Source organism: Varroa destructor, unplaced genomic scaffold (genome assembly GCF_002443255.2).
Source record: "Varroa destructor unplaced genomic scaffold, Vdes_3.0 BEIS01000005.1, whole genome shotgun sequence".
NCBI classification, from domain to species: Eukaryota; Metazoa; Arthropoda; class Arachnida; order Mesostigmata; family Varroidae; genus Varroa; species Varroa destructor.
The window spans coordinates 3,727,359-3,750,925 of NW_019211458.1; the positions used below are offsets into that span (position 1 = coordinate 3,727,359).

General features: G+C 37.3%; 1 protein-coding gene and 1 long non-coding RNA gene across 15 annotated transcripts in view; one reads left to right on the forward strand and one right to left on the reverse strand.

Annotated features, from left to right (window-relative positions):
- Positions 1-23,561, reverse strand: babo (TGF-beta receptor type-1 babo). Of its 7 annotated transcripts, none has more exons than XM_086991314.1 (10): positions 21,165-22,587; positions 18,305-18,355; positions 17,423-17,546; positions 13,778-14,028; positions 10,626-10,747; positions 9,828-9,996; positions 7,825-8,075; positions 7,434-7,678; positions 5,899-6,151; positions 1-5,759 (listed from the first exon to the last, which is right to left on the reverse strand). In XM_086991314.1, exons 1-10 carry the CDS (start codon positions 22,054-22,056, stop codon positions 5,610-5,612), a joined length of 2,508 nt encoding a protein of 835 aa, XP_086847440.1. In that variant the 5' UTR covers positions 22,057-22,587; the 3' UTR covers positions 1-5,609. The 7 variants fall into 7 exon arrangements, with proteins under 7 accessions (XP_086847440.1, XP_086847441.1, XP_086847442.1 ...); XM_086991315.1 differs by lacking the exon at positions 13,778-14,028 and adding an exon at positions 15,759-15,919 and having other exon boundaries at positions 21,165-22,586; XM_086991316.1 differs by lacking the exon at positions 13,778-14,028 and adding an exon at positions 15,780-15,919 and having other exon boundaries at positions 21,165-22,585.
- LOC111251501 (uncharacterized) overlaps positions 22,585-23,567 on the forward strand; it is a 30,546-nt gene continuing 29,563 nt past the window's right edge. For 3 of the 8 annotated variants that reach the window (XR_015329267.1, XR_002673816.2, XR_015329268.1), the window contains exon 1: positions 22,596-22,851. This is a non-coding gene — a long non-coding RNA (uncharacterized LOC111251501). Of the gene's footprint in view, positions 22,852-23,567 lie in introns of all 8 variants that reach the window. The other 5 variants (XR_015329263.1, XR_015329265.1, XR_015329266.1 and 2 more) reach the window with 4 other exon arrangements.

Genomic DNA, 23,567 nt, shown 5'->3' on the forward strand with positions numbered 1-23,567 from the left:
GTCATATTATGAATATTGTTTGGTTGCCTCTTTATTAGGTAATTATAATATATACATTCTCTAAGTGAGCAAGTTCCACAATCTGGTTTCTATAACTGTGATTTAAATGAAATACAGTACGGTGTCGCAATTACTGTTACATTATGTCTTCCCATCAGACTTTGGAAGTAATGGTTTTTATTTTTTCTTTATTATTTTGGGATACGCGTACCTCATTAGCGTTTATTATACTAACACGGCAGAAATCAACGTTTTCAGACGTTTAACAAAGCTTGGACAAGTCTTCAATAGTTTTTGTTTGTCGATTTGCTATTTCAGTCAATCCAGATTATTCATTTTTAAGTTCCATCAGGCTAGTCTTTCGATGATAATATTTTATATATAACAACAGCGTCCGAGTATAGTTATAATTACGTAATACGATGTTCTTAATCATAGGTATCATACTTCATTATTATCATTGCTACATTTTATTATTATAACATAACGAGGACACCACATTTATCGAGTTCACACAGATTGAGCACATATACTCAGATGCAGTGTACATATTCGAATTCTCGTTGTTCTCATTCTTCATTACATTCAGGTTACGCTGCAGCGCGTCGTTCGCTTCTTTGCTTTGAAACCAATACAAGTCTAGATACACAAGTAGATAAGCCAATATTTTTTCAATTCGGGAAGCTGCAACCGACAACTGCTGTTGTAATCGATAGAATATTTATAGCAGCGACCATAATACGACCGCTAAAAATAGGATAAATATTTAAGAATGATAATATCATTATTATCATTCCTACAACCCGGAATTTTATATATATCACCCTACAGCTCTGTCAGAACAAAGGTGTGGTATTCCTTGATTTAATGTTCAAACTTCAGAATCAAAATGTTAAATGACGGCTAAACTTCGACGGATGAAGACCATTTTATAACAAATCATACCTTAGCCTCTACTTTTCCGATAATATTAGTGAACATCATAAGTATTAACGTTTCAAAAGAACCTTTACCGAGAAAGATAACCAAACGTAAACGGATCAGAAGAAATAATAATGATTCGGGCTCAGATATTTTGAACGTGATACACTTATAAGTGTTAAAAAAAGAAGTTAAAAACTCACAGTACTAACGTCAGGCAAGCTGTACTATTGTACGTGAATCATACGCCATATTGTAATAAAGAAATTCAAAAGAAAAAACCAAGGTTCCTTGCAATTGTTAGAAGTGATAGATGCGACGTAATGAAGGATTCAATCTAAGTAATAAGGTTGACTCCATAATATTGCGTGAGATGAAAACCGGTTACATTAACGGAAGAAATTAACATCTTTGCTACAAGAAACTCTTCAATGAGGCATACAAAACCAAGAATACTTAACTTTTGGGATATCTCTAACTGAAGACCCTGTTAGTGAAGGCTTTTGATATGAATATACCGAAGGATAAACCAGAGTACATTTTTTTATTATCAATTGGGTACTGCGAGCATTTAGTCAAATGACTTTTTAAATCTCATTAACGCTAAATATAACTTCTTATCATGACGATTCAACTTAGCGAGGTTTATAGTCACCTGATTCGGTCTCATTATAGCATCAAAAAATATAAAAAGTTGACCACCATGCTCGAGTGTAAAGACAACTGAAATCATAATGAACATTATCGTTAGCAGAATATCCAATAGACCCTTTTCTAATAAAATCCAAACTGCTTACTCTTCTTTGTGTGTAAATTATCACTCTATAGAAAAGGAACGAAGCTAAACTTTTTTCATGAAAAAAGTGTCGTTGTCATGATCACCATTGTCATATCCAGTCCGTTGAGCACTTGTTTAAATAATGAAACTAATTTTCCTGGTGCACATTTGATAAAACAGACATTTTAGGTGACATCAAGGACAATTTGCTTTACATACAAAAATCAGCATTTTACCGAAAGGAGCTCGCAGCTGCTGAACTGTAGTATTTCCTGTAACGTCGGTCAGTTAATTAGTTTGGTTCCAAGCCGATGTCTAGATTGACAACCGATCCGTCTACAACGCCTCCTAGATGACCGCCATATACGCCTTCACCAATTTATCAAGTAACTTTACGTCGAACGATACATGTAAGATATATTTCTGGCAGGCAATACTTCATTAACAAATTATGACCATATAAGCTTACATATTCCAGAACGCTAAAGAAGTCACGTGTAGCAGTTTCTGGTATTGGATAAAGGCAACTGGACGCGAAAATTGCCATCCGAAGTCCTCGCGCCGACGTTCTTATTTTTTTTCCAAAAATCCTCTGTGTTCTCAACATTCAGACGCGTCATCATCGCAATCACAAGCAGTACGATCAAGATAACAATAACTTAACCTTTTTTGTACGAATAAGTTTCGAGGATGGACTGATGGTTTACTGAGCTGCTTACCCCTCACTATTGTATGTACCTAGTTTCATATACGAATTTGGATTATATTTACAGGTCCACACGATATAGGCGAAGTAACAAGGTTTTTTGTTAGCGCTGTGGCTAATACAGATGATGTCAGTATATAGGTATATATGTTTATAAAAACGGTTTACCTATATTTTGAAACTTCGAATTCCGTCTATTGATAAAGCATTTCTCTCCTCACCTGTTATCTAGGCGCACGAGAAAGTGCTAAATGCTTTATATAGAAAAGATTTTGCAGGTAAGATGTTAACTTAATATCAAATCGGAAAACTGAGTTGGATTATTTTGTCAGCATATTTTCATGTAATTGATATTGAACCTCGGTGAGTTTGTAGCACTATCCAGATAAAAAAAATATGAAATTTGATTCCCTCACGCTAATGTATCTTTAGTGTAAAATGACAAATAATTAAGTTAAAAACAAACAGATATGCTAAGAAATGAGCAGAAGCCGACTCTATAATCTTTAGCATCCTTAACGTACAGCTAATTATTTCTTTTATTTTATTTTTCTTCGCTGAATCTGATTTTTTCTCCTAACCTGAGTAATACAAAAAACTTCGAGAGCACGTCTATTGACAAACCAATCTAAAGACATGTGGTCTTACTTTCCTTCAAAAACTTTCAACTTACTTGAATGTATATTAACATAACTAAAAAAACTTTGGTAAATATGTTGCATATGCATTTCTAGCAATTTAGTACTGTCTGTATAAAAATGGAAATTAGAAGACTGTCTTGACAAATGTATGCACAAACTGTCAAATCGACCAATTTCCTTCTTAATACTCCTTATTTTGGCAGCCATTAATGGTGGTATTATTATAAACTCGTAAAAAAATTAAGGCCTTTTTGCCACATTTGCAGATATAGTTTGCATTTAGAACTTCAGCATCTGCTAAAGATCCAAGGTGAAATATGTAGGAAATTTGTCCTATATGTTAACATTACTTCCGTTTTTAACAGATTATCTACAAATAATCTAGAGTAAAAGCAATCATTCATTTAGTACAAAAAGGTACAATTTAGACAATTTTTAAAACCACAACATGGTGAAATAGGCATTCGATGAATGATGAAGTAACCCACTGTATAATTTGCCCTTCAGACGAACAAAAATGGCTACAGCCAGTCAGGTATGTGTAGAAGATGCATTACTTAACAGGACATACACTTACGCAGATAGATGTGAGATACAAGATAAGAGGGTTCTCCGACAACTGAGTAGCGTCGGTGTCATTTTGTCATACCTATTATTATGAATAATAATATTACCGTTGCAGAACATGAGTATGTACAATACTTGGTACAGTTGATTCAGTGTTACGAACTGCCATTTAGTAATGAAAGCAACCTTTGTATGCTGACGCTGAAGCTTGAAAAGGATAGGCACTCAGAAGGAATCTTTTTGTCGTACGAAACTTCGCGTCACTATCAATAAAGGCCCAATATTTCCTTAGAACCCTAACAACATCGCGCCCTGTTTTCATTCTTTTGTGCTGATACACAGCTTCTAACTTTGTACAAAGTCAAAATAGAAATTAGCTGCAGAAGAGTTACCGCCGCACGACAACACTTAATAAAGAAATACTAAACTGCAAAATGACTGACTGACGAAAATATTCACAAACAGCCAAAATGTGCACTTGTTAAGCGGGCGAGTCGCAAAGAAAATCTATAGGAGAAGGATTTCGCTATTATGTAGTAACAGCCGCTGCTGTACGGTACCGTAGTATGTTGGTAATAAATGTCTCCACCAAAAGACAACGTCATGATAAATGCTTCGTTTCAAAGAGTTGAGTATTTTCTGTAATCACTTTTATCTATTTTTAATTGGAGTGTAGCTTCTTCGATAAAATATCTCCCGACCTTAAAATTTAATAGTTGGATGGTTGCAAACGAAGCTATAACAATCTTTAGCTCGACTAAATACCGTAGGTCGACTTAGTTTTTCAAACGCTCATCCATACTCACTTATTAAACAATATATAAGAATAATATTAACATGCGTGGGAAGCGAAACCAAAATTTCTGTCATGTGCTCGCCGCGGGTTGGAGACTGCACCACTGCAGGAGTCTAAATTATCCGTCTCGCAGACTAATCGGATTTATAGTTATAAATTATACACTCTGTATGGTTTAATAGTCTTCTTTGGTGACTTTTTTGTATTTGATATAGTAATATCTATGGGCAAATTCATTCAAAATAAGACTTTTCCACATCAGACGTTTTGGATGTACTTAAATCTCCGCCTATATATATGTCTATTAAGCTAATCCTATAAATGACCGCCCCTTTTAGAGTTCATAAGCTAAACATATCGCTCATACAATCTGTTTGCATTTTAATATTTAGCTTATTAATAACCGTAAATTGCGCGGTGAATGTCTGTGAAAATGTTCACGTTAGAGATTATCGAAAAATTGCCCACAAAGGTATTTTAGCAGTTGGTCTCGTCACAGTTGTAAAGCAAAACATTCCAAGCTCCCGAACAGGTAATGAACAAGGTGGGAAGGATATTTTTTAAGGGAAGCAAATGGTGATTCCTTTAAGAGCGACATGTAGCAGAAAGAGGAAATAGATGAACTTTTAGAATCTAATGATTTCTGGTATCTTTTTTGGTACACTTTATTATAAAAAAATACTCAATATAATACACTCACTAATAAACTTACACAGAGTAGACCTACATATGGACAGAGTTAAGTACTTTTTAATATGGCCTTTTTTAAAATGAATTTGCACTTCATAACGTCTATCATTCGCGCACATACACACACACACGCACGCTTCATCTACATCATCGAAATCGATTTTATCATTAAAAGCAACGTTCATTGAACGGCATCATTAGGCCTTACCTCGCTTCGTAGTGAAGTTCTTTGGCCGGTAACGTTACCTACATCATTTTCTTATCTGTGATTCCTTACTGTAACAGTAGTAGTATTAAATTGTGCTTATCGCCTATTAAAGACCCTGGTCTCCCTACTCTTTTTGAATGCTTGAGTGCAAGACAAATGTTTGTGCCCCACGCTAATTTTTCTTACCGTTCTGTACAATGCCACTAGAACTGCGTTCCCAGAAAATGTTTTTTTAAATGAGTGGTGATCTTTCACAATCGTTCCTAAACGCCATATATAGCAATTTGCGCGTCACTAATGCCTCATGCCTTAACATCACTCGACGAATCCGATTGACTCGATCGCTCGATGCCAACGGCTGACACGGTTTTCTTCACCCGAAGTGCCGTTAACCTTGCCGCTGGGTTCTCATACCAGCATTCAGCCATGATTCGACTTAGCGCGACCAATTCCTGAAATACAATCACCATGATGATAAAGCAACTTGTGTATACAGATATTAACCCGCATCTACAAACACCCTGCCTGTCCTTCCGTATGATATATTTTACTACCGCTTTATATATAACTGTGTAGGTTTATCGTTCTTACCGGGCAAGCTGTGTGCCATGACTCGGGAATCGTAGGACGTAACTTTTTGTCGCAGACGATATGCTTCATTTCCTCTATAGACGGATCTGGCGCTACGACATCGAAGTACGGGAGTTGATACTCGTCTGCTATAAGGGAGCATCGCCGACAAAGTTCCCACAACACGAGACCAAGAGCGTACATATCTGCCCGTTTGAACGAGTCAAATTGGTGCACGGCCATTGTTCCATCCAAGATCTCTGGAGACAGATACCTAGCTCAAGTAGCAGTAAAAGTATTGAGTCAACGTTAGATACACACGTAGACAACTCGAAATATGCACCAAACTTAAATTTTAATATTAAATTGGCTTATATAATTGGTAATAACAAGCTGCACTGTAAACGCATAGTGTACCATCCACAGGAAAAGATTATGCAACTATCTATTACACATCTCGACTACGCGAGAAATAGCTTTTCTTGACGAGATTAGGAAGCCTATCTATGTCAGAGATCTAAGAAATAACTAACTCGCCTTCCTTCTAAGTCTTTAAAATAGAGAATTGTCTGTTTGATATAAAACGTTTGTGAGTCTAGAATGATAGTCGGCATTTTATCGTTGATGCAGAATCTAAGTAGAGTTTAAAAATTCGCGCTTTCACTAACAGCGACAACTAAAGTTATCATGGCAATTGGTGACGTGGCCAAATTTACAAACAAAGCTGAGTTTAGTGGCATATTTAATTACAAAAATATAACTAGCTAAAACGGTTTTGCCTATTTTCGTTTCATCTCAGATATTAACGTTATTTATACTCCGTACGACATCATCAGGGCATTGCCACTCAAAATTCATCGTTTATTAACTTTTATCGAAGTATCGTTGTGTTCCTTCTGAATAGTGGTCTTCTATTCACAATCAAAATTTCTATCTAAAGAAAGAGGAATTCTAATTGTTTTTAGGAACCAAAGTTGTATTAGCCATTCGAATTCTTAAAATCATGTATGTGTATGTAAAACGGGAAAGACCGCTGTAACATATGACTATGCTAATATGACTTTAAAACTAAAATAAACATCCCGTCCACTAAGCATATTGGAATATATAAAGCGCTAAAGGCGACAAAGAACACTTAAAATAAAACTCTTTTTGAGCTGTACATATTATATTTGCACAATCATTGATAAATTGGTTTTGGCAGGTTCAATTATTCTTCAGGTGGGTTTTTCAGCTTTGACCTTCACTCTGCTCTAATTCTAATTATCTTCCGCGTGAAGTAATAATGTCTATTTGAAGTAAGATATCTTTATTAAAAGTGCACTACTTACTGCATTTCTGCCTAGGCAGTAATACCCCTCATGTTTCGAGTTTTACGTCCGGTAACGGCATGCTATTAGGCATGCCATCAGATGATTGGCACCCAACACGAAATGAAGTCTATCTATGCTCGAGTTCGAAGCTAGAACGCAACGCGTCCTTATAGTTAGCACGCAAATAGGTCATCCACTAAGCTATCACGGGGACAGGCAGTAGCTCCCTACAATTAAGTATACCTCTTTGTGCCCACGTGGCTATTGGGCGGGATGTCGATGGAACGTGTAGCCGAATCGTAACGCACAGCCAAGCCAAGATCAGCAATAGCACAGGTTAAATCGCTTTTGACAAGAACATTGCGCGACTTGATGTCTCTATGCGCGATAGCTGGCTTGCCTTGGGTCCCGACGATTTCCATATGTAGATGCGAAATACCGTTCGCAATGGTTAATGCCATTTTTGAAAGCGTATATGGATCCACAGTCTGCCAAGATCAAATGAAAAATCACGTATTAATTACAAATAGAATAATGGCATTTATAATAAGTTTGGTGTCTATTTCGATAGCAAAACAGAGTGCAGTTTATATGCATAGTTCAAAAAACAATACCCACTGTCTGTGTTACGTACATGTTCCATGAGGTAGTCGAAAAGAGAGCCCTTTTCATGGAAATCGGTGACCAACCATAGTTGCGTCCATGTCCCATTGTCCTTGTTATCAGCAGCGATGAAGCCAAGAATGTTGTCGTGCCGCAGCATCACTGTTTGATAAATTTCTACTTCACGGAACCAGGACCGCTCATCACGCGTCGAAAAAATTTTAACTGCCACGTTCTCACTACGCCATCGACCTCGCCAAACTTCACCGAATCTTCCCTTCCCTAGGAACACGCAGTGGAAGAAGAAAATTGAGATTATTACTTTTATGCCAATTTTCTTGCCTATTCCTTAAAGTCAAGCCGAGCACTCGACTATTAATGGACTCAGAACTAATTGAAGGGTCACTTCTAACGTTATGAGTTACCGAGTATGAATCATAACTACGACAGTATATTTATGAGATCATTTACATTTTGCTATCTAGAGCATGCTGTGCTATCACACAAAAAGGTATTTCCAGTTTTGAGAACTGGCCGAACTGCCTTGACGTTATTTGAATAGTCCGCAGAAAAACCAATCATAGACATTAGGCTTTCGATCCTAACAATCTCTCTATGGATGATACAATCCGACTATTTTGCGGATAGTTGAGTTTGATATTAAAATATTTAGGGTTTCAGCTTCTACCAAATCTGCCAGCTATGGATTGGTAAGTATCGCCACCTGTGCGCATGTATGTACAATTAGCACCGAATCTATAATGCTTCGTTCAACCTGGCACCTGACTGATATATCTACCTAATAGATAAAGGTGACTTGTATGTGTCGAGTCGCTTTCGTGTGCTTCTTGAGATAGGATTCTAAACTTCGCAGCAGTTGACAAATAATCGCATGACTGCACCTCCTAGGGATTGTGCAAAATTCCTGCATTTTAATAATAAAGTAGCGAAACACTGAATTACTTTGTACTTCTGTGAAACGCTTTAGCAAGGTGTCGAGCTAATTGATTATAAAGAACACACATAGAAATCTTTCACAAGAAGAATATCGCGTAAATGATATAATTAAGTTATTTGGATGTACCAACTGTCGATGGCCGCTTGCACTGCACCCATCATCCGATATCTATGAAAAGAGTGCGCTCGTATTACATAAAGTGAAGTAAATGTATAGTGCCATTAGTAGCGATTCAAGGGTTACTTGTGTCTTTGTTCAAGGAATTTAGAAATTATTAATCGATTCTAGGCTGTAAGTCGTCCTTCTGGCGATTGATCCGCAGTGCGTTATCAAAAATATAAAGAACGAGTTCATTAGCAATACATTTTTCATCGTATTCCACCTACTTTCTCTCAATAGAGCTATGCCTTCTTGCACTTTATTCATTCCAACATGTAGCGTAACTAGACTATGATTTTATAAGGTACACTGTCTAATACGGCGTAAAACATCGTCGATGACTGTTTCATTATCTTGGCTCTCAAACAGCTGTATCAAGAATGCTCGATATGAACCTGCCGACATCAATATTGTCAATATTTTCTGTACTTTATGCTGCCCTTGATTGGAACGTCAATGTAACTGAAGTAAGAAAAAACGTAAAAGAAAAAAAAAAGCTAGATGTGGTGCATTAATGATAGCACTCGTTTCATGTGAAATACGGGCAATCATAACATAGTAGAGAAGATTCAGTCTTGGGGAGCCACAGAAGCAATTCTTTCAATCGTCGTCCGAACCAAGATAATCGTCTAAAAGCCAAAGGTCAATGGCGTAGAGAGTCAAAAAGACGCATTCAACTTATCAATGCCCTTCGTCTGCTTTTTACCCCTCCACTAATGAACCAGCTATATACTCGTAACTTGCATAAAATATAGCGATTAATCCTAAAAGATGGATGCATGCATTATAACACAACTTGCCTTGCACTAGCAAAAGCATGAATCCGTAAATTAGTTCTGTCTAATTTTTTAGTGATTAGATTATGATCGAAGCTTTTTATCGCATGTATGCGGTGAAGTTTGAATGAACGTAACTACCGATGGTCTCTAAGAGGGTGATCTGTCGGGCAATAGATCTCTGAACGAGCAGCGGCAGACCCGACCCCGATCCGGAGGTAGTCATATCCAATAGGTCTCGAATGCTACCTGGTGGTAAAATCATTGGCTCGCTCTCACCACCTTCCGCCCGCTCAAGCATATCACGATCCTGTAAGCATAATCCATCACTACTGAAACCGAAAGATTTTTTCATAGACTCTGCTGCTAACTGGGAATTTAAGACAATAATAAATTAAGCGTTTCGATAAATACAATTGCAAGTCGCGAACATGTAAAACCACTCTAAATTTATTTGAACTGTTATTTATTCTTTATTATTAATTATTTAATCGAACCTCTCGTGCGATAGCCAAAGTTTTCTAATTGTAGCAAGCAAGAGAAACGATTACTGAACACTGCTTTTCTAAATAAAATATCGTATAACAGTAAAACAAACGACTTATATATCACTTCATAAACAAGCGTTAAGCAATAACTACAAACACAGAAAAAAGACGAGAAGTGTTTGTATGGATAAACAGTGAAACAACAAAAAATCAAACAAAACTGATAATTTAATAATTCGCATTCGTTCAGAGATAATGAATTCAGTATATTTACTTTACTGCAGTAAATTATTGTCGCTCCATTATGTACGACTTCATGATTATCTATAATTGTCTTAGAGCTCAACACTGTTTTACGATGAAGTTAGACGCTTTCCGTTTTGTCAGCTTCCATTCACAAAAAAACTCTCTTTGGTCTAAATTACTACGTATTCTAATTCTTTGCTCTTACCTTCCGACGTCTGGAGTAATAAACAGTGAGGCTAAGAACCACAAGGACCGCCAGGGCCACAGACAGTATTCCCCCTGCCAGCCATAGAGTCGCGTTGGCCGAATATGATGGGCTAGTCGGTACTACAGAAGCATGATGCCCGTACAATCCACCGTTATAGGTGCGGCCGATGAAACAAAAGTTATGTTAGTGGAGAGCACACAATGCGGTGTGAGATTATTATGAAGGGATGGTTAAATTATAATTAACGTAAAACAATTTGAAGAGGCAATAACCACTAGAGAAAAAACGCTACGATAACGTGCATAGGGTAATAGAAGTGCATAAAAAGGCTAAAATGTATGAAAATCGAGTAAATATGCTTATTGTAGGCTTTTAATAGCACATGTTACACCGATACCCAACACACGTAAAATTTAACTGCACCTTTGTTATCGTTCACAGAGCATAAATCAGTGCTATTGCTTGTAAATAATAAAAGACGGTTGGGAAACAACAACAAGGAGAAAAGACATTTTTTATTCATCTCCACGAGAATAATTTATCTGAAATTTGACCAGTTAGAAGATAATGTAGATAAGCAATGGTAAAATGGTTGATTTAATGACTACGAAAAGTGACAGACCTTGATGATGAAAAAAGGGGGTGAATCCTGATTTAATTCTTACCGATATAATCAATAAAGCAGATGAAAAAGCTATATGGTATATGTTATTACTCAATGGCATGTGTCTTTCCAGATCGTGCAGGATGCATAATAGAATCTATGAAGATCTTACGCTCCAGATGAAAGCTCAGGATAGAGCTACACGCTTTAAATACGTTTAACACAGCCATGCAGGGAAAATTAAAGAGAAGCCATTGAATAATTAAGATTTGTATTGACAAATTTAATTGAATTTAGGGATAGCATTTTTGTTACACCAGTTTGTTATCTCAGAATCAATTGAACTGAAATGTTTAAAAACAAAAGTAGATGTAAAAAAGTTCAAACGATTGATGGAGTTTGATGAAAAGCAACTACTGAATTTATATCGTATTTTTCTGTGTATGTCAATAGGTGGGCTCTAAATATAATCTTTTAAATGATAGCTAAAGTATTGCTATAAATAAAACCCAAAAAAAAAACAATAAACTTCTAATAAAACAGCGAGTGAAGGAAGATAATCAAGTAAACAGGTTTTTTTTTCTTTAGCGATCGATTTTATCCTTTCTATGACAACAATATATAAACCTTCACGCAAGCAGGTGCTTTACGACCTCCCAATTGACTTGCACAGTACATTTTTGGCATTGTTTGACGCGGACGTATCACGGATAAGGACAGGGACATGGACGAAGACAAACACGAACGCAAAGACTTGTGGACACCACTGGTATATCGCTGACGAATGCGAATGATAATAATAATAATAATACATCGGTGCAATCATAATCGATACAGTCAATCGTTTACTCATGTATTATTCATTTACCACATGCTAATATTGGTAAATAAATTAGTAAACTAAAAAAACTACTAGCTAATGAGCTGACTAGGACCTAGCAGTACATGCTCATTTGGGTAAAGTGGATTAGTAATAGAATAAGGAGTCTTTAAATAGGATTAGTGTGTTTATGTTATGGATAAAAAACTCTTAATTACTTTCTCCACCCGCAGGATGCATTACAAGTAGATTGTATAGATTCAACATCTAGTCTGCAACTTAAACTCCTGCTATATATATAAATATATCGTAACCAGTACCCGTACTACTTACTAGTACACATGCTCGTAGCTTACTCTATTCTCTACTTAAGCATTTGCAACCTTTCCTTTCGTTCTGATTAATGAAACCTCAATTGTATTGAAAATGCGCTCCTGGCATTATAGTGACAAACTGGACACTACACTAACCATATTAACATTGACCTCCTAGTAAAAAAATCAGTACTTTTTAAATAATTATTGAATATGAGAACGTTATTGGCCGTATTGGTGACCTAGTTATAATATAATCCCGAGTCGATAAATGAGTAAATTTCTGCAAATGACTTACAATGGATAGACTACTTTTGCGTTGAAATCGTACTGATAACCTTTAGATCGGAGAGTATGACACTTTGGATTACAAAATTGTATGACGAAGTCCCAACATCAATAATGAGCTGCGAATCTACTGGCGTTATCAAATACTGACAAATATGCAGACCAGGGTAACAATCTAGGACCTCTGTAGAGAAATTTGCAGCTCCATTAGTTTAGAATTCGGAATTTCGATAAGCTGTAATACCGAAAGACACAATAGTGGGTGAAGACTAACCAATTTCCGATATTTTTTAAGTTTCTAACTCCGCCAACCTTCAACGTCATCATTTATTGTGAATAAATAATCTATTGTGCCGAACATGAGGCAGTTAATTACTTCCAAAAAATCAAACCTTTCCCATTGCTTATGAGTCATCACATTGAAAGTATGGTAAAAGCCTTTCTCAGAGCCCCGTAGACGGCTCACCTCCACAACGTTTATCTGTGTTATCTAATTACCGCGTTCTTGTCCTGGATTGAAACTTTACACACTGTATACATTTGTGCTATATATAGTATAGCTAGTTTTATATATATCCCGAAGCAAACCGAGCTACAGCGGAAACTCACGCTGCGGCAGCTAAGACGAAAACAGCGGTTGCGGAATGATGTCCACATTGAAGAACAACGCTGAATTCGTGTGCAAGTACTAGAAAAAAGTAATTGGGCAACAGCAGGTAGGTTTGTATTTTGGTGCTTTGGTGAGCATTCAAAGGACACAAAAGCGACAACGACAACAACGCGAGGAGCAAAACGGTTTGTCCTGTTAGCGCTCTTTGTTGCTGCAGGCTAGACAAGGACTGACAAGGAATACCATCCGCAGTATAGCAGACTGGGCTTAATGACAATGTAGCGTTAAGAGCAGCAACCTTAGATGAGGTGGAAGGTTGCTGAGATTGAAACAAGAGACACCACTCAGATTAACAGCAGCGCGACTTAAATTTATGACATTATCACTGGATATATTGTGTACACAGGCCAACTGATTATATTGCAATACGAATAGTGTCTCATGTCTCAAAACCCCACAAGTGTATCGGATTCAGAAGATTTTCGACTTTCACTTTTCTTTCACTATTGCTACCTGGGCCTTTCATGCCAATGGGTTGAAGCGCCTTTTCAGGAGAGAGCTTGCGGTTACACATCTCTTCTGAGTCGCAGCACCAGTTCGATTCCTCTGGAACGAAGTCATGTTTGTGCCCAAGCTTGAGTTGTCCCCGTATAGAATGTGCTGGGGTCGATGATAAACGCGTATCGAACTGGTTGGCCGTACTCGTCCTATTACACTGACTAATGTAATCTTCTCCGGGAAACATTCTCGGCTTGTCGAGACATCTATCCAAACAGGCCCGCGAAAAATAATATAATTATTATGGCGATATTGGGTTTTTGGAGTGTAGGCACTTACCGCATGAATTCTAGTAAAGCACCGCAAGCTAATTTTATACAGATCACAAATTTTTTTTATTTTTTTTATTTCTTACCGCTTTTCATATACTGCATTGAATTTAGCGCCAAAGAATACTTATTACTTATCAGATCAGTGATTCTGCTATAAGCTTTACTAGGTGGTTACGTACCTCTAACGATTCACTCAAAATAGCACTCTGTAGAAAAATTTGGTTCAAGTGCAACCACATCTAATATAGTATGCGTTCATACTAATGCCTACGACAAAGTACATTTGCTAAAATGTATACGAATTATAATTTACCATTCTCCAATACGAAATGTTGGCTCATTGCGTCAAATCGTTGCGGTTTTACCAAGCCCATTGTCGTTGCACAGCAGAAGTAATGCAGAGCATCTTCAAACGACTAGAATTAAATTCTATGCTAAGCTAAATTTTTGTTTCATAGCGGCAATTTAAATCAAGCTCTTCTTCAGTGGTAATACTCTAGGAAAAAACTATGAGGTGAGTATTATCATAATCGTATAGTCAAAAGCTCAACGAACTGGGTTTATTCAACTTGTTCATAAAAAGACATTTTACGAACAAGTTGAATAAACCCCCTTTTTTTTGTATTACTTTTATTCGATAGTCTAAACAGGTAATCAGGGCAACAAACTGATTAAGTCACGAACCCTATCGTCCAGAAATACATAACTCGCCAGAATCTTCAAAAATAATACTTCAAAATAATAAACAACACATTACAAATGCTCCAGAAAAAAACGTGTATTTTATAAGAAAAATGCGATTAATTAGCACAGGCTTTTTGGCGACCCATTACCGTTATCGTTACCTATTTTGTGTTTTAGCTAGAGATAATTAGTATATTAGTAAACCGTATATGGATGTCTTGAATGACTGTTAGGAATCAGTCAGCATTCGTCAATAAATAGCAGCTAGTATCTTTGTTTTATAGCAGTTCTCGTTCATATGTTTGTCCAATGTCCATTCCGTTAAAATGTCCAATGATTATTTCCACGGTTATCATTTATTAGTAATAGTATTTTTAGTACACCGATGTACATCATGACACCCAACCACCTTGACACTCCCTCTGACGAAAAACGCTAGTGGAACCCACAAAACATATGCAGCAAGCCCATCCTGCTTTCTCTCTGGTAGACCATAACAAAAACGAAATCTTGAAAAGCCTTTCCTCAATAATTGCGTGTTAATTTATGTCACCGTCCTTTGAAGTGTCGTGTTGAAGCCTCGTGAATACAAGGTTCCCTCAGTTATACTGATTTGTCAATGATGGGTAAGGTACGAGACTGGCATGGAAATTAGGAGTTTTATGAAAATGAAAAGATGCAGAATAGAACGGCATGTAGAACAGAGGAGCAGTCCGGGTTCTAGCTCAGCATTTCTTTGCTTCCAAAGGTACGCGAGCCTTGACAAATATTTAGGAATAAAAATGCAAATGAATGAATTTTGAGCTGAGGTTGCTTGAATTGGCTTTCTGTTGATTGATTAACCAACAAACAGCCATGCATGCAGCTACCCTTTGAAGTGCCGGTACAGAAGCCGAGAGTAACCAATAAATGATTTAATTGAAAGAAGAGTTCGATCATCATCGTCATGATCAAGTCATAGAAAGGACCACACCATTTACCTTGTTTCTCTGTTGACGTACCATTACGAATACCAGGTAGGTTCTGATTGCACATGTCAGTAGTGCAGCACTCCACCTTAACGAATTGTTTGTTGGGAGTTTCGGCTGTTTCACATATAAGCGGTTTGCGTGGTGGTTGTAGTTCTTCTTGGCCCACACAACTGCGCAGCCACAAGGCAGTAGCACCAGCAGCCACAAGGATGGATCGTGCATGTATATATACATGTAGTGACAAACGGATAAGCAGGGCCGTCACCACATTTTACAATCGGTCACATTTTGTTTAGGTGTTGTTGCCGTCGCCCACGTCGTCATCGCCAATGTTGTTGTGGTGGGTAACAAAATCAGTCCCCATAGGCGGTCGCAGGTGTTGGTTTCAGATAAGTCAGTCGTTAGACAGAAGGATGATTTTAGTCCAACATCATCGTCGCACCAAATATTACGCATACAATTATGTGTGTGTAGCACAGAATATGTAAAAAAGGGTAACTATTTTAATGTGCAATTGACTTCTCATACGCCTTTTCTTATCTTAAAGGAAACGAGAATCCTTATGAATCTAAAGAACCAAGATATTCGATAAATGTACTTCGGGTAATTTACACTATTGACGGAGGACACCTGTACGATGAGAAATTTCCGAGAAGATAGCAATAATTTTCTTGCATTATAATTTATCTACAAAAATGAATAATTTTTCGTAAATGTAAGTTTGTTGTTGACAAATAAACTAATGTTGACCCAAGTTGGCTTTTTATGTTGGGAACGTTATGGTCATCACGATGGCAGAGAGAAGGGACTCCCGCTCTCCCTCAAAGCTTCACGGACATGGCCTCGGGTGTCGCTGGTTGATATCGGTCTTGAAACACGCGAAGTGTGTCTCAAATGAAAAATAAGATTCTATTTAGAACAAATGCAACCGATGAACAAAGACCAGTAATAGACTATTATATGAATACAGATACCTTTTTCAAAAGTGCCTACTAAATATATAAATTAGCGATCTCCTATGTCATTCACCATTTTTCTACTCACACAAAATGGGTTAAGGTTTTCAATTGATCTGGTAGTTCTATAAAATAAATGTACATATTATTTGAATCGCTAAAGAATTGCTAAACAGGTCACATCTGCGAGCTATCGGTATCTGTGTGTATATCGCATAGAAAACAGACCAAGTACAAGGTCACACGGAATCGGTTAATTGTATTTGAGAATCACTTTTAGCATATGAAAGCATCTATGAAATCGTTATGCCCAGTTATCTACACGTTATATCCATAAGAGTAACCGACTTATATTGTGTACTATATCAAGCTCCACTCATAACCAAATGGGAATTTACCCCTTTACAAGACTGAGAAAAATGTAGATCAACACGCATTGCCATGTAATAAAAGTGTAAGGCGGAATGGATGAATGGGTTCGACTTAGCTTCGAACAAGTGAGCTCCAGCTTTGCAGACGAAGATTCTCAAGAACGAGGCATGCTTTAACGTAAGGCTCCTTAATTAAGAAGTCTCGGCACCGTAAAGTAATTAAAGCTTAAACCATATATAATTTATTCAATCTATTAAAAATTGCACAAAGTTTTAATTGCGACACCAACGTTTTGAAGGGTGATAACTATTATTTATCTTTTTTTTTCAGGTTATAGTCTCCTACCTGTAGTAGAACTCGTATTTATCACCGTCTACCCTTTTCGTCCCTGCGAAACAAACGCCATTTGTTTCACACGTGTAGTTAGATGTTGTGCAGTCGTTGCAATAGCAACGAAGCTTGGGTAGATCTGAAAACATAGTATGAAGAACTTTAATATCGGAGGCTGATGTTCACGTACCGATGACTTTATTGAGGAGGAAAAAAACTCGGGTTAAATTTCGTCAAAAACGAGCAAACATTTATTTCTACAACTCGTATTATGCTAAATGTCCATTACACTATTCTCAGGTTTAATACCAGTGCAGTTTGTGACCTTCACTATTCATCAAGCATTTCGTGCTTTGCGAAACATTATCTAAGATGCACATTGTAAATTATTCGGTTTGAATAAGCGCCATTCGGCTAAACTGAAGTCGAATGAATTAAAAAAATGTACTGTATTGTATAAATTACATAAAAGGCACTCCCCTAGAGCATAAGCGAAAGGAATAAACATTTTTTAAACGGCATATATCCAATAGTGTTGGACCAAGTGTATTTGGACAATTCTTATAAAACACTTGTCAGCGTCAGCGTTGTTTAACATGCCTCAGTTTCCGACTTACATCAACAATTTTGCATCTATCATAAATTTTAGTTTTCGACGCTCAAATCTGCTAGCTAAAATCAAAGGTCTACGAAAACTATAAATTTAGTTCTAATGTAAAGCGCCGCACTATTTTGAAACTGCAGAATAGTGTACTGCTATCTCCTCTTTCTTTAAAATTTATGTGCAAAGCTTATGCATGAATACGTTCAAAAGTGGCTTACTTGAAGAATTAACAACGAGCATACTTAAATTGCGAAAGATAAAAAATGGCCACACAAAATCATCAGAAAGCATACAATTGTAATGGTCGCCCTCAATGATCAGATATGCAATGGATCCTGAGTATGCTGAAATGGCAGCAAAAATATTTAGTTAGCACATGTTTATGTACGATAAAGAGGAACTCCGTATATGTTTTTGGTAGAAAATGTAATGTTACTTGTCTCAGATCGCGCAATAGGTAATTTTTGTAATGGGAACGATGCTATATTTTTATTCTCAGTCTCAATCCTAACCAGTTATTCATATTGATAATGCAGTACTACTTGAACTTCAATTCAATGGATTCAGTCGTTCCGATTACTTTGTCTCTATTGAAACAAACGATATCCACTTTCTTGTAGATCTTTAGAAATTCGTGAATTTTTGCAGTTGGTTCATTTATTCTTAATTGCCCATTGGAAGTGTGTTTATAACAGTTACCACAACGTTTAAGAAGTCTGAGAAATCTCGTGGTAATGCAATGATAAGCATATTTCAATGTAGGTTGAATTAGTTTGTAGCCTTTGGCGCACAATTATGTTTTTTGCACTTATCAGATCTATTTAGTTTTCAAGGAACCACACATTTCCGGTATTTTATGTCAAATATAATGAGTGGTTCTTCCGCTGTTCTTTATAAATCTTTGAAACTCCAAGCAGCCTTACACTATTGGCATGCATGGACTTGCAGACGGTCACGTATATCCCTGGTTTTTAAAGAGACAGCGTGTTGTCTCACTCCTTACTTTGCCTCATACTGACCACAAGAATATACAGTTGTACGTTTGTAGGCGACATCGTCGCTTTCAGCGTACATTGTTTTGACCAGATTCAGACTTTGTAAGATAACTCTGCAGAGTACTAATCCAACAGTTCAAATATTGAAAAGACTCATTATCGGAATAGCGATTGCAGTTAGTTGGTTATAAATGTATATACTATTTAATTTACTTAGAACGCACCTCCGTTACGGAAAGTGGAAATTTGAGAAGTTGCAAAACTTGTATGGACCACTCCGTTTCTTGTAGCAACAGATCATCTATTTAAAGTTTTTTAACTTCCATAATTCTTTAAGTATACGTTGGTCGAAGTATCATTCGCGTTACTATTCTTTCTTTGATTCCAAATCTTCAGTTTATTTTATGGAGCTTTCAATATTCTATTGAACGATAAAGAAATAAATTAGTCACTTTTTTGTTACCAGTTTCGTTCACCCAAATATCTGGAGGCAATCTATATGAAAGTTATCTGAGTTACATGAAAACCCTATGAACTACACATATCACTGAATTTCGACAATACATGAAGCTGGACGCTAACCTTATTGAAGCTTAGTAAAAATGCGTATATACGTGTACATATGTTAAGCTAAATTAAAGCACTATGGATTTGCACTTTTTATTGACACGTACTTCACATCATAAATTAGATATTAACATAGGCAATTACTTATACCAAAATTGTAGATAACCACGATAGTTGTACGGGCTTCAGTCCCATTAAGTTGGCTTTAAAAAACGGCGTGCACATTGCTATGGACCCTCTCTTCTAGAGTAAAATGCAATTCGTAGATGCGCGGGTCGAAAGTCGGTTTTATACTGCGAAGAAGATCTTCATGTAAACTTGTGGTAGAAAAATTATGAATTTTGAGTTTTCAGTTTGAAATTATTATAAGACATAGTGTTCTGTAACCAATAATCGCAGCTTTTTTGATAATGAAACGCATTTTCCTTTTAGATTCTTTGAATGACTAATTTCCTCGCATAAAAACATCAGTAGCTCATATAGCCTTATTTTTGGCTCATATAACCCCATCATGTGGAGTCAACATATTTAGCCTCAACTGACATTTTCGTGAAAATCTATGAATTGTATTTATTGTTATTTATGCCCCTTGATAAAAGCGTTTCTGAGGAATATACTGGTACAATGTTTCTCTTTCCCGTAGTATCGTTCGTTTTCAACGATAGTGGTGAGCAAATTTTAGCCCATATAGTTCCACCTTTTCCTACACAGCTCTCGCAAATCATCGTTCTATATTAAAAGCATACCGTTTCTCGTTTTTTACTACACTACAAAAAGGATTAGTTTGAATCTAACACTTATCATTTAACATTGAGTTTAATGTTTATTGCCGCGGTGAACTGGCACGATCTAACAGCGGCGCGCACGAAAAACTGTAACAGCACGTTATTCAATCTGTATAGCGGTATTTGTTCTACGCAACTTGCAGTTGAAAATGTGTGGTTTTTTTAATGACATGGAGAATTTTTTAACCTTTTGATCATTTAATGCAGGTGCATCAATGATGGAAAAGCGTTATTTCGAAGATTAAAAATTGCGCGGCATGGACTGAGTAAACAAAGTGCTGTACTAAGCAAGCCAATTTCGAATGGATTTCTGGAGATATCTATACAAATATTTGATTTAGTCTTATAATTTTTAACTTTGGTAAAAAGCAAAATATAGAAGCGTTAACAATCGCTTTTCGCCATTTCGAATCACCGTTTTTAGAGCTTGAACTCAACATGAAACTCCGTTTGGTGTACAAAGCAATTACAGGAGGCACGTGTAGACAAAGGTTTCCAAGATTACATGTAATCAATCTGGCTATCCAGAAAAATCTTTAAATAAAAATTGAAGTAATTAAAAAAGGGCAGCAACTTTTTTAAAAACCCTATGAACTAATATACAAATTCCGTTGCCAGCTTGGTCGACAAATCCGTTACTTCAATTGCATTATAATAATCGGAAACTTAGTGGCCTTTTAGATCGCTCAAAACCACCAAACGAAAGATATTCAAGATATTCATATCAAATTGTATACCAAAATATAAAATTGAGGTTAACCTGGAGGTGACTCTACTAACACGTGAGGAACTTAAGCTTATCTTACCACTACCGGGGCTGTTACACAGTTCTAATAAGTTAGGCCGTCCAGATGGCAATGGCGATGACGACATTGAGAACCTGTCACCACTAGCACCAACACCGCCGTGTTTGTGATAAATTTTTGTCATACGCTCATCACATCTTGGAGCTTGAACTAAATTTCGGTCTTGATATAGTATTCCACCACGGAGTCTGACAGTGGGCGTACAATTTTTCCCTGTCTTTTCATGCATGCTTCCGTTTGTAGCATCGGGTACGTTTTTCGTAAAAGCTAATACGTTGGTACAACAGAACATCTTTTCTTTGAAATGGCTTCTCGTTATAAAACGCGCCCCTTTTTCCAACTTAGATATACCTTTAAAGGTTGTCTTGGGATCCCGTCGATGTTTTTTCAATCTCCTGATTTTTTTTTTACTTGCTCGTGTATTATCCGTAGTGCTATTGGAATGGATAATCTGATGGATCTCCAGCTTTTTATAATTAGCAGACTTAACCTGTGGGTGACATGACATTTTCCCGTTTCCCTGTCCTGGGACTTGGCATCCTACTCTCTTTTCGTAGTTTTCGCTTCCCTTAGGAGAAGAGTTTAACTTTTTTCTAGCAGAGTCTTCTTTGACGGACCCCTTAATTATGTTAGGCGCTCTCAAAGAGTACGTAGAATCAGTATGCTTATTTCTCATGAATTGATTTCCCATGGGGACGTCTAGGTTAGTTTTGTGAGCTGTCCCTGGAAGTTGTCGTTCAACTAATTCAGCCGCTCCATCGTAGTCTGATACAACTAAAAGCTTCAGTATATCGGCGATCTCCTCATTCGCTAACCGGAGTGCAGTAGCAGTCCGGGTTGTATCGTTAACTTCATGAGGTTCAAGAAGATGGCCGACCCTTCGAGACAACATTTTGTAGAAAATTTTTCAAACCTGAGCACACTTGAAGAGTCGCCTTTTAACATTAAGCAATGCTCTCCGTCCTGACGATGTCATTTAAAGTGCCATTGAAGCGGCGGGATAATGCCCGCATGCGAAATAAGGCGAGTTTACACACTTGTCTTCAATACTACAAGCTGATGGCGACTTCAACAATCAGAGATGAAGCTCAGCTACTGTTCGTATCTTATATTGATACCTTTCAAGCCAACGTCACAATAAGAAGCCGGATTTGTTAGGGTTTGGAGAGTCAATCGCGACATGCAATTTGCATTACCTAACACAAGCGAGCCAATGCAATAGTGCCGTGTACTCTACCGATACTAGGCAGATTGCTATTGTTCCTAAAGCATGGAATACTATGTCTAACAGTAGTTTTCGACACGCCTGAGAGATGGTATACTATCGGAAAGGGAAGTGGTTTATTCGATGTAACGCAACCGCAATACCAGTAAAGACGCAAACTTTTAGATTGTGGTTGCTCCACACTTCCATTAAGTTAACCAGGTGTAAGACATGACATACATATAACACGGCATTTGGATTAACAAGAGCCGAACGGAATCAAGTATCCCGTGATGCTGGAAACAAGATGTCGTTGAGATCTCGTCAAGGTTGAGCAGCGGCGCGGCGCATCGCACCGCACTTGATCATAACGCGCTCTCTTTGAGACAGCCACAGCAGCAAATCGTGATTGATGTCGATAATGATGATGATAGTAGAGAGAAGGTAGCGCCTTTGTTTTCACCAAACAAATACGAGAGACAGGTCAGTTAGTTCTTCTTTATTGAAATGAAATACTGCAGAGCACTGAGTACTACCGTTTGGCAGCAGGCTATTGGATACCTCGAAACACTGGTTACAAGACGTTTTGGTGCATTATAGAATGTTTACTACAGTATGCTCGTGTGAAAGGCATCTGTATATCAGTGTACCGAAAACATGCGATAACGTTAAATGATAACAATGCATAAAGTTCGTTATTTCTAAGCCTATTCAGCCTATTTTTCACTGATAAAATTATGTTTAGCAACACTGTCAACGTAAACTGCCGGATCGCATCACTGAGTCCGTCTTACAAAGTGGAACAACGCCATTAAATGCTCAGTTTACCTGTAGTAGTATTCATCCTGGCAGGGGGGTGCGCTAAGCATAGGTCGTCGTCGAGTGGCGACAGATTGGCAGCACGAAGGAGGTTGACGTCAAAGATTGTAAGCATACATTACTTCGCAGGCGGCGATAGCTTAGCCGAAGTCCACTTTAGCTACATTAGTTTGACCTTATTATAGAAAATCTGCACGAATAAATCGGCCGTTCACCACTCATAACACTAACCACTGGCTCAGAGATAAGAACACCGCCAATGTGCTGTTGTAATAACACAACACTCACCATCACCACTACAACTGCTCGCCACTAGATAATTGTTGTTTTTATTTTTCGTCGCGCTGAGGTAGCCCAGAATCGTGCTTAGTAAAAATCAT

Bases quoted from the DNA above. Each gene is read 5' to 3' on its own strand.
- babo (XM_086991314.1), bottom strand. From the start codon at position 22,056: ATGTTGTCTCGAAGGGTCGGCCATCTTCTTGAACCTCATGAAGTTAAC. The intron at 10,748-13,777 runs GTAGCAATAGTG...ATGCTTCTGTAG, and splicing joins CATTGGCATGAAAGGCCCAG to TACCGACTAGCCCATCATAT. The intron at 8,076-9,827 runs GTAGTTACGTTC...GCGTGTTCCTAG, and splicing joins CACCCTCTTAGAGACCATCG to GGAAGGGAAGATTCGGTGAA.